The sequence below is a fragment of the Polyodon spathula genome, chromosome 20 (genome assembly GCF_017654505.1).
Source record: "Polyodon spathula isolate WHYD16114869_AA chromosome 20, ASM1765450v1, whole genome shotgun sequence".
In the NCBI taxonomy this organism is placed as follows: Eukaryota; Metazoa; Chordata; class Actinopteri; order Acipenseriformes; family Polyodontidae; genus Polyodon; species Polyodon spathula.
The window spans coordinates 3,308,659-3,322,973 of record NC_054553.1 but is presented as its reverse complement, the minus strand read 5'-3'; the positions used below and the strand labels follow the sequence as shown (position 1 = coordinate 3,322,973).

Genomic DNA, 14,315 nt, shown 5'->3' with positions numbered 1-14,315 from the left:
TCTAACATAATTTAAGCATAATCTGTACAGCTCCTTGACAGCACAATGCTTTTACCAGGGTCTGTCACAGCTGTCTAGATCTGATCAAGCTGCTTAGTGACCTGATTATTTTCCATTAAACATTTCGACTACTCAATGTTCATTTAGGTAAGGTAATCCAAGAGCTAATCAGAGTCTGTGAAACTAGCTGTTTCTAGACATGTGTTCTCTCCCTGCTCCCTGAGCAAACCTACAGACACTGCAACATTGCCATTCCAGAAGCCTGGCATTTGAAGCATGGACAGTGTGCACAGTACTTCCAGAAACTCTGTCCTCGTAGAAAAGGGGAGTAACGCTTTCACCACAGCGATGTCTGACGGAGCGGGCGAAGTTGAACAAGCAGGAAACACAAGAGCTTATTAGTGAGTTCAAAGCTGCCGTTTGTTGTCAGGCTAACGTCGGGCCACGTGTAGCTATCAGTGTACTCCCACCCTGAACCTGTGGGTTAGTTCCCTTCAGCGACTCTCCAGTCTCTTCTGTAGCAGGTTCCTACCCCAGCCCTGGAGAGCAGCCAGGGCCTCATGATCTGGTAACACCAGCGCTTCAGCCAGCCGGAGATTGGGAGGGAGGGAGGAAGAGAGAGAGGGACACCTGAAACCCAGGGGCCCAGCTCAGGATATCAGTGTCACATGCAAATGAAATACAGCCCTCCTTGGGGAATGAGCTATTCGCTTAAATTGGAAAATCACAGACAGCACTCAATAGCCTGAGTGTCATGTGACTGCAGTGGGAGCGCATATCAAAGGAGCTCCACAGGTGAGACTCGCTGGCTCAAAGGCAAGAGGGATAAAGTGACTCCTGCTTACCTTGACCTTGGCTGCCATCTTGCTTTCTCAATAGCAGCTCTTTACAGGTATCTCCTCCCAGGTAAGGGGATCCAGCCATGGGCAGAGCTGTGTGTTTAAGCTGGTCCCAGCTGGTGGTTCAAATTCAATTCTAACGGAAGAACGATTACAATGAGACCAGGCTTCCATTGTTAGAGTGGTACCATAGCTGGAATTGCCATAGCTGGATTTTGCACTGGAATTTTTCAGTTTCTCTATTCTTTCCCCGTGGTTATGCCAGCATGTATCATAGTTTATGTCTTTTTAATATGTTTTACCATAGCAATACTTACCTATGCTTTACCATGTTTTATTACACTGTGCTATTCTGTTACTGTGGTAAACCTTTATAAGAGGCAGTCCCTAATGCTTGGCATTCTCCATAAAAACTAAAAGCGATGGTCCAGTGTGTTTCATTTAAACCAGACCCTAAACCAGCAGTGTGCACAGCTAGCTCTATAAAGGTAAAACCTCAAGTTTCATTTAAATTTTACTAATTTTTGAGAAAAAGGTCGCCATACCGCAAAACATCTTCTGGAAAAACTGGAGAGGGGGGAGCTGGGGCCAGGAGTGTTGGAAAACTTTTCCCATGATTCAAGTTTATTATTGATAGATAAGCCTGTGTTTCCCTACTGTGACACCCCAGTGGGTTCAGAAGGTTAGCTGCTGTAATAAATCCCGTCACTGACACGCCTTCAGCGGGGGTCAGGGGTCAGGGGTCACTAGAAAAGCAGGGCTGTACCAACAATAAAGTCCTGGGGACGAAAGTTTGAATTTTTCAGAAGCGGTGGCTCACTGAGGGCAAACCGCCCCCCAGCACCCCCGGGAGAGTTTGCAGGCCCTCCACAGGCTTGTCCACCAGATTTATGGTTTATTAAATATAATAATAAACCAGGGAGCTGCTTTTCCCTAATCTATTTGTAGAATAAATGAAGGTTTTGTTGAAGGGAATGCTACTGTTGTTTTAAACTGTGCCCATGCTGGATCAGTCTAAGGGCTGTGCATTTGAAAAGATTTTGATGTCAGTGAGTGCTGTGGATCCTGGGCTGATAGTCGAGATGAGGACCTGTCTTCCTGCACTGTCTGCATGTGTATACCCCCCCTTCGGTGACCCACCCAGCCTCTTGGGGTTACCTGGCAACCCAGCTGCACTGCCCCTCATTGTTTCTGCCGGACAAGAGGAATGCACTGGGAAAGCTGATAACATACCATTGCACAGGCAGGCCAGTTGGCATCCACTCTCTCTACAGTCCCTTTGTCTGCAAAGTGAAAAGCAGGTGAGCCCATCCCACCACTCAACAAAAAGGTTTCAATACAGGCCCTTTACACAAACCACAAGCCCCAAACCCAGCCAAGAGTCTCACACATTACAGGCTGATCTGATAGGGTCCATGCATAGAGTGCCATTGAAGACACTTCAGTCCCATGCATTTATGAATACAGCTCTGTACAGCCTCATATTGTTTATTGTGCATCAGCTAGTTCAAATGAAGTTGTGTTTGCAGAAACACTCACCTGAAACACACATCCTGCCCTTATATTCCAGCTCACCCCAACTACATAACCAACATCTTGTTTACAAATTGTTGTTAGAATTCTGAAAGGCTCACAGTGTCCTGAACATCAGAGACTGTTAATCCATCACATACAAAATAAAAAAAAATAAATACTTTGGATGTTGAATCTGCTGCAGACTAAATATTTATCTCAGTGACGCTCGACAGCCTTGATTATTCTAGACTCCCCACTACTGCCTCCCAGTCTGCGCTCTCCTACACTCCCCCCTTAACCGATATCCCAGCTCCCAGCTTTTTCTCATTCCTAGAATAATTCTGTCAAAGTTCCAATAAAGATGAAAAACTAAATGCCAACAAATTCCTCCACGATGCATAGTGAAAATATGGGACAGATTGTTATTCTAAAGACAGGTGAATGCTGAAGTACAAACAGCAAAATGACAGTGAAAAACGATGTAGATGCACCCTGAGTGACTGATGATGCATGCAGGAAGAGGACAATGAGGGCTACAGCAGCAAGGCGCAGAATCTGAGCTGAGATGCGGTGGGGCTGGGAGGCGGAGGTACATAATGGAGGGGACTGCGATCTTGGCAGCTGTACCACGTGTGAACAATCATGACAGACCCAAAGTACAGATTCCATTCAAAGGGTTTCCACTTTGTGTAAGTCCAGTGCTGCAAAATAGAGGACAATGCAGAGAAACGTGAAAGAAAGATGAAACACACCCCACCCAGGAGGAGGATTTGAAGACATGTAGCTCTGGAGCACTGGAGCAAACACACATACTTCCCTTGTGAGGACACCCTGTCATTCCTACAGGGGTCCAGCCCCTCTGTGCTCATCGAAAACAAATGGGCAGTTTTCTGCTGCCTTCCCACAGTCTTTTCTCCAGTCTGTCGTTTATCACACTCGCGCACAAAAAGGAACTCCACAGTGGGGTTGAGGCTTTTGACACTTTTCATTGTAAACATCCTTAAACTTGGCACTTTCATGAGAGCACGGTGTGCAATACTGTCTGTGTGGAGCAGCTACTGTCTGTGTATACCATATTACCCCTGAGCACGACTAACACTCCACACATATGTACTGTATATATTTGATGTGTTTAATACATACAGCATGTTCTATGATTTAAATGTGAAAAATTCAACAAGCAAGAATTATACATGCTTAATTATAAGCTCCAAATGTAACTGAAGCAACATCAAATGACAAATGAGAGGCTGGATTACATTACAGTTATACCCTCTCTCTGGCTCTTCTCTGGCCCCGGAGGCAGCAGTTCTTCTCCAGTGCCCAGAATAAATGTTGTTTGTTCTTTTATTAAATCAAATGTTTGGGTAAAACAGTGTTTTTAATGTGCTGCGATAAATGATGGAGCTGCCCTGAGGAAATAATTCAGTCTGGAATGCTCTGAGTGCAGTGTGCACATCTGGAGCCCCCCCCCCCTTTACTGGCAGCTGCGTGAGTCTCAGACATTCTCAACCTGGGTCTGACACATGCTAGCATGTGATTTAGTGACTCCACCGCACTGTGAGCAACTGTCAGAGGGGTTCAATACTGGATACTACCCCTTCAGGGCAGTTTTTAAAACTCAGAGTAATAATGTCATAGCCAGATATCAACATGTATGTCTCTGTGAGCCGCTAGACTGGGGCGCGTATGTGGAAGAGAATGAAAGAAAAAGAGATGCCTTTCGCAGGACAGTCAGGTGGTGTGTTTATCAAACCTGACAGTCGGTTTAGTCATTTTTCTTGCCCCAGGTTGCAGGAAGTCCAAGTTCACATCCTGTGCAGCAAGTATTATGATCCTACCTGAGCCCATGAGAGAGTCCAGTGTGAGTGCGGTGGCACACGTGCTGTCCTATTGCCGTGTAGCACAGGAAATGGATATTGTCAAGTGTTGTGATCCCTGTGCAGTACCTGGCTGTAACCATCCACAACTATAGAAAAACACTTGTTGACTGTAATCCAGTGTAAATGAATATTGGTTCTCCCAGGAACACATTTTCGACAAACATTTGTACCCCCCAGGGGAACGCATATTTGTTCCCTTCCTACATGCATGTTTGTTATTTATCTGTTGTATGTAAATTCTGCATGTGCAATACTAGTAAATGAGAGCAATGTTTGCAGGCTGTTCTCATGACTGGGTGGTGCAAGGTTAGGGTTAGGGTTAAGGAAAGTGTGCTGAGCCTGTACTTCCCCTGGTCTGACCCTGGTCCTTGGACTTCTCCCTCGAGTCTTGATAAGACTTGGTGTTCTGGAAGCTCTCCTCGTTCTTTCCTGCTCAGGACTCTTATCTGATAAGAGAGTGAGAGAGTGTTTCACATATGTTTTTTCTTTCCTCTTGAAATGAGATTTTATTTTTCATCCATCAAACTGCAGATGACCTCATCGGATTCCGATGTGACTCATCTCGGCGTCACTATCCTAAAAGCCAAGACTGGCCTCTGTAAACAGATCAGGGGCCTCAGCCTCACGAAACACAGCTGCTTATCCGATACTCGCTCCCAGGAAGTGTATTTTTCACCTGCTTGCATGAGGGGGGTTTGCAAGGGCAGAGAGACAGTTCGCAGGGGTATTTGCCACCTACACATCTCCTAACAACTACCTTGTTCTCCTATTAAACATGGAGCTGTTCCCATTTAAAACATTTCTACTCCTTGAGCCACTGAAGTGACCCTGACATTTTCTTCTCGGTGTCTCAGAGCTCCCTAATAGAAGTAAGCTCTGGTTAACCATACTCTTATAATGGTTTACCGGGACTGTCTGTGCTAGTTACCAGCCAACTGTATCAATATGCTTTTACTGTATGCTGAAGTAAACTTTTAGAAAGAAGCACTATATCATATAATTATGCCATATCATTTAATATTTTATTAAATGTACCACCATTGAGCCTTTTATAGTTATGGATGAAACTTTAGAATGGCCGAATGTCAATTCTGGACACGTAGTCCTGTAAATGTGAGCGCTCTGAGTCCATACCGTTTCTGTGACTTGTCTGTGAGTAATCTCTAGGTAATCTTTGAGTAGTTATAATGGAAAGAGACCCCACTAATCAATGTGGGAGCAGCACAGTGGAAGCATGGTTTAAATGATTCACAGTCCAGGTTCATGCAGAAGAGAAGCCTGTTCATTTGGAAAAAACCCAAACTGTAAATCTGAACAATAACACAGCATTTTTGGCACCGCACAATTAAATACTTGGATAATACAGAGATGATGTCATTCCTTGTTGGACAATTTACATTTTTCAAGTAAGTCTGTATATCTCAATGATTTAAACTGTAAAATGTTACGCCTTAAACTATAAATCCAATTAGGATACTGGGCCAGTGTTTTTAATATCTGACTTTAATACTTCTCTCTGTGGAGGCTGGGAGGGGACTGGTGTCTTATATCTGAGACTGTACATCCCTTCAAGATTTCTGAGTGTATCACTTCTTAACCATATATTAACATGTACTGATTTGTATTAAATCTCATAGCTCTATAACTAAACATAAACACATGTAAAAATAACTACAGACACGTTGCAGGAATCTTTTCGATCTTTGATGCAGCAGGACACTGTGAAGAAATGATGCGGCTCTAAGCAACATGTGTTCAAAGGAAGCGAACTAAACCGGCTGCCTGGTTCCCCAATGCAGTGTAGCAGGCAGTGCGTCAATCAGGCAAACGATTGCTATATTTATTTCAGTGATAAAAAATATGCATATTTATGCTATTCTTTCAGGAATGGGAATTTTCATGGGACACTGCCTATTACACAGCAGTGGGTACATTTCATGGAAATACAGCCTTACCTGTAACTACCAAGCACAGCACTTTATTACAATGAAAAGTAAACTTTATTACAATGAATATTAAAACTCATTCCTCTCCAGTCAGAACTGTCCAGGGGACAGGTGCAGCCATCCAATCAGGAAAAAGGACTCTGCACGCATACCTGAGTTCAGTTGTGTTGTGTGAACGGTTTTCAAGAAGCCAGCTCAATTCCTTTTTAAACTTCCCCAAGGGTGTGTTTTACCACTTTTATTTCGCCTTTCGTTCTCACAGCAACCTCTAAATGACAACCCTCAAATAAACCGAGCAAAATGTAATAACTCTGAAAAATAATAGCATGCCTTAACATACCATCGCTTATGAAAGTGCCCTGTAGTAAAAGCATAGTAAAGGGTCATAAAGCATGGAAAAGCACACAGGTAAGCATTGTGAAGAACAGCAAGGTTTGGTAAGGCATGTTAATATACATGGCAAACCAGGATAAACTATAGTTAATACATACTAAAACTATAGATAGAAAACATGCAAAAACTGCAGAAACACTGGGTAAAAATACCAGGGTAAACCAGCAAGAGAGTTTATGCAGTGCCCTTCATGTATGTGCACGCCCCCTAGGACCTGTTTCAGAGGGCTGGCACCATACCACCCAAACTCACACTGAAGGAGCGGAGGGCTAAACATTGCACAGCACAATGGGGTGAGTGGAGGTGAGGGAGACGGGACACAGCGTGGCTATCTTTTCTCACAGCCCTGGAGTACCCCCTACGCACAGCCAAGGTTATTCTAAGAAGTTGCTGATCAGATTCACACCTTCCAAACATGTCAGGAAGTCAACTTCCTAACGGAGCCTTTCAGTGAATCCTGAAGCCGGGCTGCAATGCTGCTGCGAGGGGATGAAGATCAAGGCTGACGGAAAAGGAACGCTTGTGCCAACACCAAGTTTTTGTGGCCGTCATTTTGGGTCGGCTGCCAACTTACCCATGCACTCAAAAATGTAACCACGTAAATATGATCCACATGGCATCCTCAGCTTTAAACATTTAACGCTATCTAGACTTCCTCATCTATAAAAATTTATGAAGACTCCTAATAGACCCCCTTAAAATATGACCAGCTACTTTCCATATGTAACACAGTTTACTTGCTGTGAAAGTGCAGTGAATTGAGCATAGTCCGAGCAGCCCTGTCTGTTGTAAAGGAGAGATGTGACTGGTACAGAACTTCAATACCAGAAAGCCCTTAAAATAAGCGCTTGAAGTTTTTAAGCTCTGGAACAAAATGCAGTAAAAGCTTCGACCCATCCCCATAATGCCTCAGAAATATGACGGATTCTTTAATGCTTTTGTTCAAGTTTGAAGAAGGCACTTACAGAGGGGGCACTGGCCTTCATAGCGACCCCCTGCAGATCTTCACATACCACAACAAACAGGAACGCCCCTTTGAAAAACAAGCAGGGTGGGGAAACGGTCAACTGAAACAAATTACTGGGGAGTTCAGCAGCTCTGTAGCAGCCAGTGGATTCCTCCAGTAGTCCCAAGGTGCTTCGACTAAAAGTTTAGTAGCTGCTCTTATCAAAATATTTAAGGAATTGCAGTAAGAAGCAACGAGAGTGATAGATACGTGAGGCATAGCAAGAAAAAAAACAAAACAAAGGAAACGCCACTTGAACCCAAAACACTAAGCGCATGACAGAAACCAGGACCAGAGCACACAATGGAAATGAAGTGGAGATAGACTAAGGATAGAGGAAAGACAGGCGTATTCACACAGCGAGTGGTGAAGGGTATGGAATGGGCTATCTAGGGTTACCATGTCTTCCAGGAACACTTGGATCCTTTAAGACCAAACTTTACAAATGACTCACAAGGTAAAGCTCTGTGACGAGGACCCCTGTATTGCTGAGTCTAGATTGACCCAGAGCCTGACATTCCACAGCGTCCCTAGGGAAGTGGACTGGAGGTGACATGAAGACAGAGCAGAGAGGTCAAAGGCAGAGGTCGGGAGGAGTCACCCTGGCCAGGCAAGAGCAAACAGAGGAGGAATCTGCCTGGCTGGGGGGTTCAGTTACAGGTCAAGGTGAGTCCTATACTTTAACCAGGAGTGGTATGGGAGGAATCCCAACAGAGAGAGAGAGAGCAAGGATGAAAGCTAACAGTCCTCATTGTGTTTCTGTTTGCACAGGGAGCACCGGGGTAAAGCACAGTAAATGTATGCTATTGGCTTGGGAAAAGCGTATAGAAGCAATTGTACACAGCAGACATTTCTGTGTGGGTGTGTGTGAGTTCTGTTGAAGCTACAGATTCTTCTAGGGAAGCCCATATAAATCTATAGTTAACTATAGTACTGTATAGTTTCATGTTCCAGACTGTATACTGTAGTAAACTATATACACCCTGCTGTAGTATTTTTTTTATTTGGGAGAATAGGGTTAACTAGATTTCCTGTGCAGGTTCCCACCTGGTTGCTCTGCTCCCCTTGTCTCAGAGAGTGATATCGATTTGAGCCCAGTCCATTCTGGGAGCTTCAGAACCAGCAGGAGAGCCCAGTGGAACAGGGAGGGCACTAGGACCCCGAGGGGTCTGAGACAGGACTCCATTCCATTAAAAAGCACTGAGTACCTTGGAGCGAGCCAGAGAACGTCTCCCACACTGAGAACAGACTCACTGGCACACAGCTCAGCACAGCACAGCTGGACACAGGGACAGTCCCTCTCCAGAGACCTCAACACCAGCTCCAGGGGCCTGGGTCTGAACCTCTCTCATAGAAATGGGAATTAGTTGGAGAGACAAAGTGGTACATTGGAAGAGAACAAAGCGTGATTTGATTTAAAGTACACAGACTGGCAGATTGACCAGGTAACTCTATTTTGTTTTATATATATATATTATATATATATATATATATATATATATATATATATATATATATATATGTAATTTCATTTGATTGTGTTTTTTTCTTATTTAAATATAGGTATACTGGTTAAGTGCTGTGAAAGTGAAGTGTTTCAGATTGGAAAAAGGTTAAAGTTGTGTTGATAGCGTGAATTTGAGCTGCACTTGGTCTGCAGATTTGTGCACCCCTATTCCAGTGTTGTGAGCATGCTTGCTATAGTGCAGTTATCTGAAGCGATGCAGCTGCAGAACAGCTATACTGGGGACTAGTTAGAGGGCAGTCTAACACACTGCAGGTATCTGCCCCAGATTAATGTGCTTACACTGCAGTCCAGCTGGGTAGAATCAGGTTCCCCCTACCTATGGAAGGGTGGCCATGTGGTTAGATCTGTGGACTGAGAGCTAGTGGATTCGGCTTCTAAAGCCCTGGGTTCCAGGTGGCTCAGTGATTAAAGTGGAGGACCAGGGCCAGAAGGTTTCTAGTAATTGGGGTACGATAAAGCAATTTGAAAACCACAAGGACACCACAGCTTCCCATCGAGAAACTGTGGATACAGAGATGAGGCTGACACAATGTTTCAGCTCTGACATGACAGGGAGAGAGAGAGAATCAGAGAGAGAAAGAGAGAGCGGAGAACTGAAACGTGTACAGGACAACAGGCTTACAAGACTTTCAAAAAGGTAAAAACTAAATTTGAAAAATCTTTCTCACTAAAAAGAAATCCTGAACAAAAGATGCTATCCTTGCCCTCCAAACCAAATGTTTAACGGCATGATCACACACATCACAGGAGTGTGCTCCTGACTGCCTGGCATGATCACACACATCCCAGGAGTGTGCCCCTGACTGCCTGGCATGATCACACACATCCCAGGAGTGTGCTCCTGACTGCCTGGCATGATCACACACATCCCAGGAGTGTGCCCCTGACTGCCTGGCATGATCACACACATCCCAGGAGTGTGCCCCTGACTGCCTGGCATGATCACACACATCCCAGGAGTGTGCTCCTGACTGCCTGGCATGATCACACACATCCCAGGAGTGTGCCCCTGACTGCCTGGCATGATCACACACATCCCAGGAGTGTGCCCCTGACTGCCTGGCATGATCACACACATCCCAGGAGTGTGCTCCTGACTGCCTGGCATGATCACACACATCCCAGGAGTGTGCCCCTGACTGCCTGGCATGATCACACACATCCCAGGAGTGTGCCCCTGACTGCCTGGCATGATCACACACATCCCAGGAGTGTGCCCCTGACTGCCTGGCATGATCACACACATCCCAGGAGTGTGCCCCTGACTGCCTGGCATGATCACACACATCCCAGGAGTGTGCTCCTGACTGCCTGGCATGATCACACACATCCCAGGAGTGTGCCCCTGACTGCCTGGCATGATCACACACATCCCAGGAGTGTGCTCCTGACTGCCTGGCATGATCACCAACTGGATAGTAGTAGCAATAGTTTATTTATTTGTGTTTTATTACTGGGGTAACATAAAGTTGATAGCAACACAACTGGACATTGCATGCCAAGGTAACACAAAGCAAAGCTATGTAGCAACACTTCAAAGATTATGATGTGATGAGCCGCAGAGCATTTTTAAATTAAATACAAGCTGACAAAAGGAATGTAGGGTGGGTCACTTTGAAGAAGCACCTCGGGCTGTCAACGCCCAAACAGTGCATAGAAACAGCAGTGTGGTTGCTGTGATGTAGCCCACTGTGGTGAAAAGATCATTGAAGTGAATTACGGAGCAGCATCTTCGAAGAAGCCCTAACGTAGTCCTGCACATTCTCTACAAGAAAGAGTGCTTCTGTCTAAAAACAGGCTGTTTGTGTCAGCGTCCCTCTAGTTGCTGAGATGTGTACACAGCCAGGAGTTGCAGCTTGTGCTGTGATGGGATTGCTCCTCACTGTACCTGGGAGCTCTGCAGAGCTCTGAGAGAACAATACAGCTCTGCAGAGCTCTGGAAGCACAGCGCAGTTCCATGCCTTGACTTGTTCTGCTGCTACCAGGCGTCTGCTCTCCTCTCTCTCCCTCACCAGCCGAGCCTGCGGGCCCCTTTTTACTAGCAGCTTATCAAACTCACACACACCCTCCCTCGCTCACACTGACACAAACATGTACGTGTTTGCATAGCTACCCTTCTGGAGACACTGTGTTGCAATTAATAACAGAAAGGAAAGCTACAGCTTTGTGCTCTTAGCAACAGAGGTTTATTTGCGTGGACATACTTTGTTTTTCCGAGTGGAGTGTGCTTTATATTATTGGCTCGTTTTTTTTTTTTGTAAAAATGCAGTTTCCACAAACACACCCAGTACTGTAAATGGGGAGTGGAGGGGAGGAGAGGGTAGGGAAGGAAGGGTGAGGGGAGTATGGTATGTAAGCCCTATTCACAAAAATCTAACTCATGTGGGTGAGACTCAGTGCTGCCTTTTCCATGACACACAAGTAACTCCCCAGATCCAAGCAAGGGTGTTCACTTGAGGGACTTGGATATGTTAAATATGTAACTGACTCAGGGCGGAGTGTGGGGGTTTGTAAGCATGTGGTGATTGCTGTCCATAATCAAATACATTTGGTAAAATATTTAGACCTATAAAGACAATACTTATTATGGAATTTCAGAGACAAACATTGAATCAAAAAGAAAGGAAAGGAAGCAGGCATAGAAAGTAGCAAATAAACTGATATATTTCGTCCACAAAACAAAAAATAACCAACCAAACAAACAAGCACTGAATCACTTGAAAGTACTGGAGGTGTTTTAATTAAGATTGGTTCTGGCGCGCTTGCTTATTCCGAAATTGAAATATGAGACTGCTCTCTTCTGGACAAATGTAGCTATTGCGCCTGTGTTAATTTCCATCATTAAAAAGTGTTTTTTTCCTGCTGTTGATCAGCAGTGTGGCATGTGCACTGATCCAGGCCATTGTGGCCACATTGATATATCAGCACAGTAATCAAATCTCCTTAATAAGCTCCTGAAATGTGTTTCTCCTTTATTTGCCTGCAGGTGCGCCCCTGATATGTTTCGACAAGCAAGAGCCAACTTTCCCTCCGCCTCTACCTTCCTCCTCCTCCTTCTCTTCCTCTCCCTCCACCCCTCCCTCCCTACTGGGTCTCCCCGTCACCCCCACATCCCCTCCCTGGTGCCCCACACCACCCTGGTCCTCTCCAGCCCTCGCTTCAGCGCCCAGCCCCAGCTGGACATTACCACGTACTGCAACTCCAGCTGCTACCAGCAGGGGGAGCTGCCTCCCAGCCGGGAGTCCCTGAGCGAGAGGCTGGCCTACGAGACTCTGTACGCTGACGGCAGGCGCACCCTGACCACTGTGGACCTGGAGGAGGATGGAGAGGGTGTCGCCACAGCTCAGCCTCCACCCACCAGGGGGCGCCCCATCCCCTTTCCCCACCGGAGGCGCAAGCGTCAGATCTACGGTGCGGATGGCCGTTTCAACATCAGGGGAAACAACTTCCTGCTGGACTACCCGTTCTCCACAGCCGTGCGCATCTCCACGGGCTGCACCGGGGTGCTGGTGTCAGAGAGCCACGTCCTCACAGCCGCCCACTGCGTGCATGATGGGAAGGATTACGTCAAGGGCGCTCGCAAGCTGAGAGTGGGCTTCCTGGTGCCCCCCGGCAATGCCACCCGGACTGGGCGCCCCTCCTCCTCTGCCAGGCCTGTGAAGACAGCGGCCGTGCGCTGGGTCAGGGTGAAGAGAACCCGAGTCCCCAGAGGCTGGATCCAGGGCACCCAGGAGATCAGCATGGACTTCGACTACTCCCTCCTGGAGCTGCGCTTGCCCCACAAGCAGCCCTACATGCGGCTCTCGGTGGCCCCCTCCTCGAAGGACCTGGCTGGGAAGCGGATCCACTTCTCTGGGTTCGACAGCGACCGCCCTGGGGAGCTGGTGTATCGGTTCTGCCCGGTGGAGGACGAGTCCAATGATCTGATCTACCAGCACTGTGACGCCCGGCCAGGGGCCAGCGGCTCGGGGGTGTACGGGCGCGTGTGGGACCCTGCCGCAGAGCGCTGGGAGAGGAAGGTCATCGGCGTCTTCTCTGGACACCAGTGGCTGGAGGTCAACGGGGAGAACCACGACTTCAACGTGGCTGTGCGTCTCACACCGCTCAAGTTTGCACAGATCTGCTACTGGGTTCGAGGGAACCACGTGGACTGCCAGCAGGACTGAGACCGGGAAGCACCCCCGCCTCCCTGAACCGAACCCAAACTCTGGACTAAACAGAGCAAACATCAAACGTCTCAAACGTAAAGAAGCAGGACAGCAGAAGAGCAGCCTCCTGAAGGCTTGGGTTTGTTTTTCTTTGTTAGGCTGTCTTTTGTTTTATTTTATTTTTTAAACTTTTAAGCACTTTCTTGATCTAATTAAAGTATGAGCAAAATTGTGATCCCAGTCTCAGATCTAACAGTTAAGCAGTTCAGCAATCATGCCCCTATGATGGGTCATCAATAACTACTGAACACTCCATAGTACTAAGTTAAAAAAAAGCTACAAGAAGTTCAGTGATGAACACCTCAATTAAGTTTGACACTCATACTAACTAGAAGTCCACCTTTCTAAGCTCTCCAGCTCTGCTCGACAGGGTCACAATGCCTCAGCTGTATCCACTGAGCCTCTCTGACTCCCTGTGTCAGCGAGTGCCTGGCACAGAAGAATCTCTCTCTGAACCTACCCCTGTAACACAGCCCTTCTTTGCACGTGTCTCATAGATTAGGAATGAAAGATTGTTGGATGTATTGATTCTCTTAAAAACCGTCTCCTGATGGAATGTTTCTTGCAATGTTTTTTGAAAAGAAAAAAGGCTTTATCTATTTTAATAAACTAAAATTTAAACTGCTTGCTTTTCTTGTAATATGTGTCTACCCACTACCCACTTACACACTGTCCATTACAATAGCCCGGCGTTCTCCATTGCCTCTATCCCAGTCTTATCCACTGGAGAATACTCATTCAATCCATAATGGCCGGATACCTATTGTAATGATACAATAAGATCACAATATGCAATACATGTGATGGTCCTGATCGGGTACTCTTGTGATGCTTTTAGATCAAATGATCATTTAATGATGGATTATTTTGTCAAAAGACACACATGTAGTGAGTTGCGGAGAGTATGTATTCATGCTATAAAACACAGCTGCTCTTCATTCTGAGCGTCTTGGTGAGCTACAGTGAGCTGTGTTGTGCTTTTGATTTGGTATCATGA

The 14,315-nt window shown here is 46.1% G+C and overlaps 1 protein-coding gene across 2 annotated transcripts; it reads left to right on the top strand.

The window, feature by feature from the left end:
* Positions 1 to 8,087: 8,087 nt before the first annotated feature.
* LOC121295688 (serine protease 23-like) lies at positions 8,088 to 13,942 on the top strand. 2 transcript variants are annotated; one of them, XM_041220652.1, is made up of 2 exons: positions 8,088 to 8,248; positions 12,097 to 13,942. In XM_041220652.1, exon 2 carries the CDS (start codon positions 12,110 to 12,112, stop codon positions 13,274 to 13,276), a length of 1,167 nt encoding a protein of 388 aa, XP_041076586.1. In that variant the 5' UTR covers positions 8,088 to 8,248; positions 12,097 to 12,109; the 3' UTR covers positions 13,277 to 13,942. The 2 variants fall into 2 exon arrangements, with proteins under 2 accessions (XP_041076586.1, XP_041076585.1); XM_041220651.1 differs by lacking the exon at positions 8,088 to 8,248 and adding an exon at positions 8,796 to 9,027.
* Positions 13,943 to 14,315: the final 373 nt, after the last annotated feature.

Coding starts and splice junctions, on each gene's coding strand:
- LOC121295688 (XM_041220652.1), top strand. CDS start 12,110: ATGTTTCGACAAGCAAGAGCCAACTTTCCCTCCGCCTCTACCTTCCTC.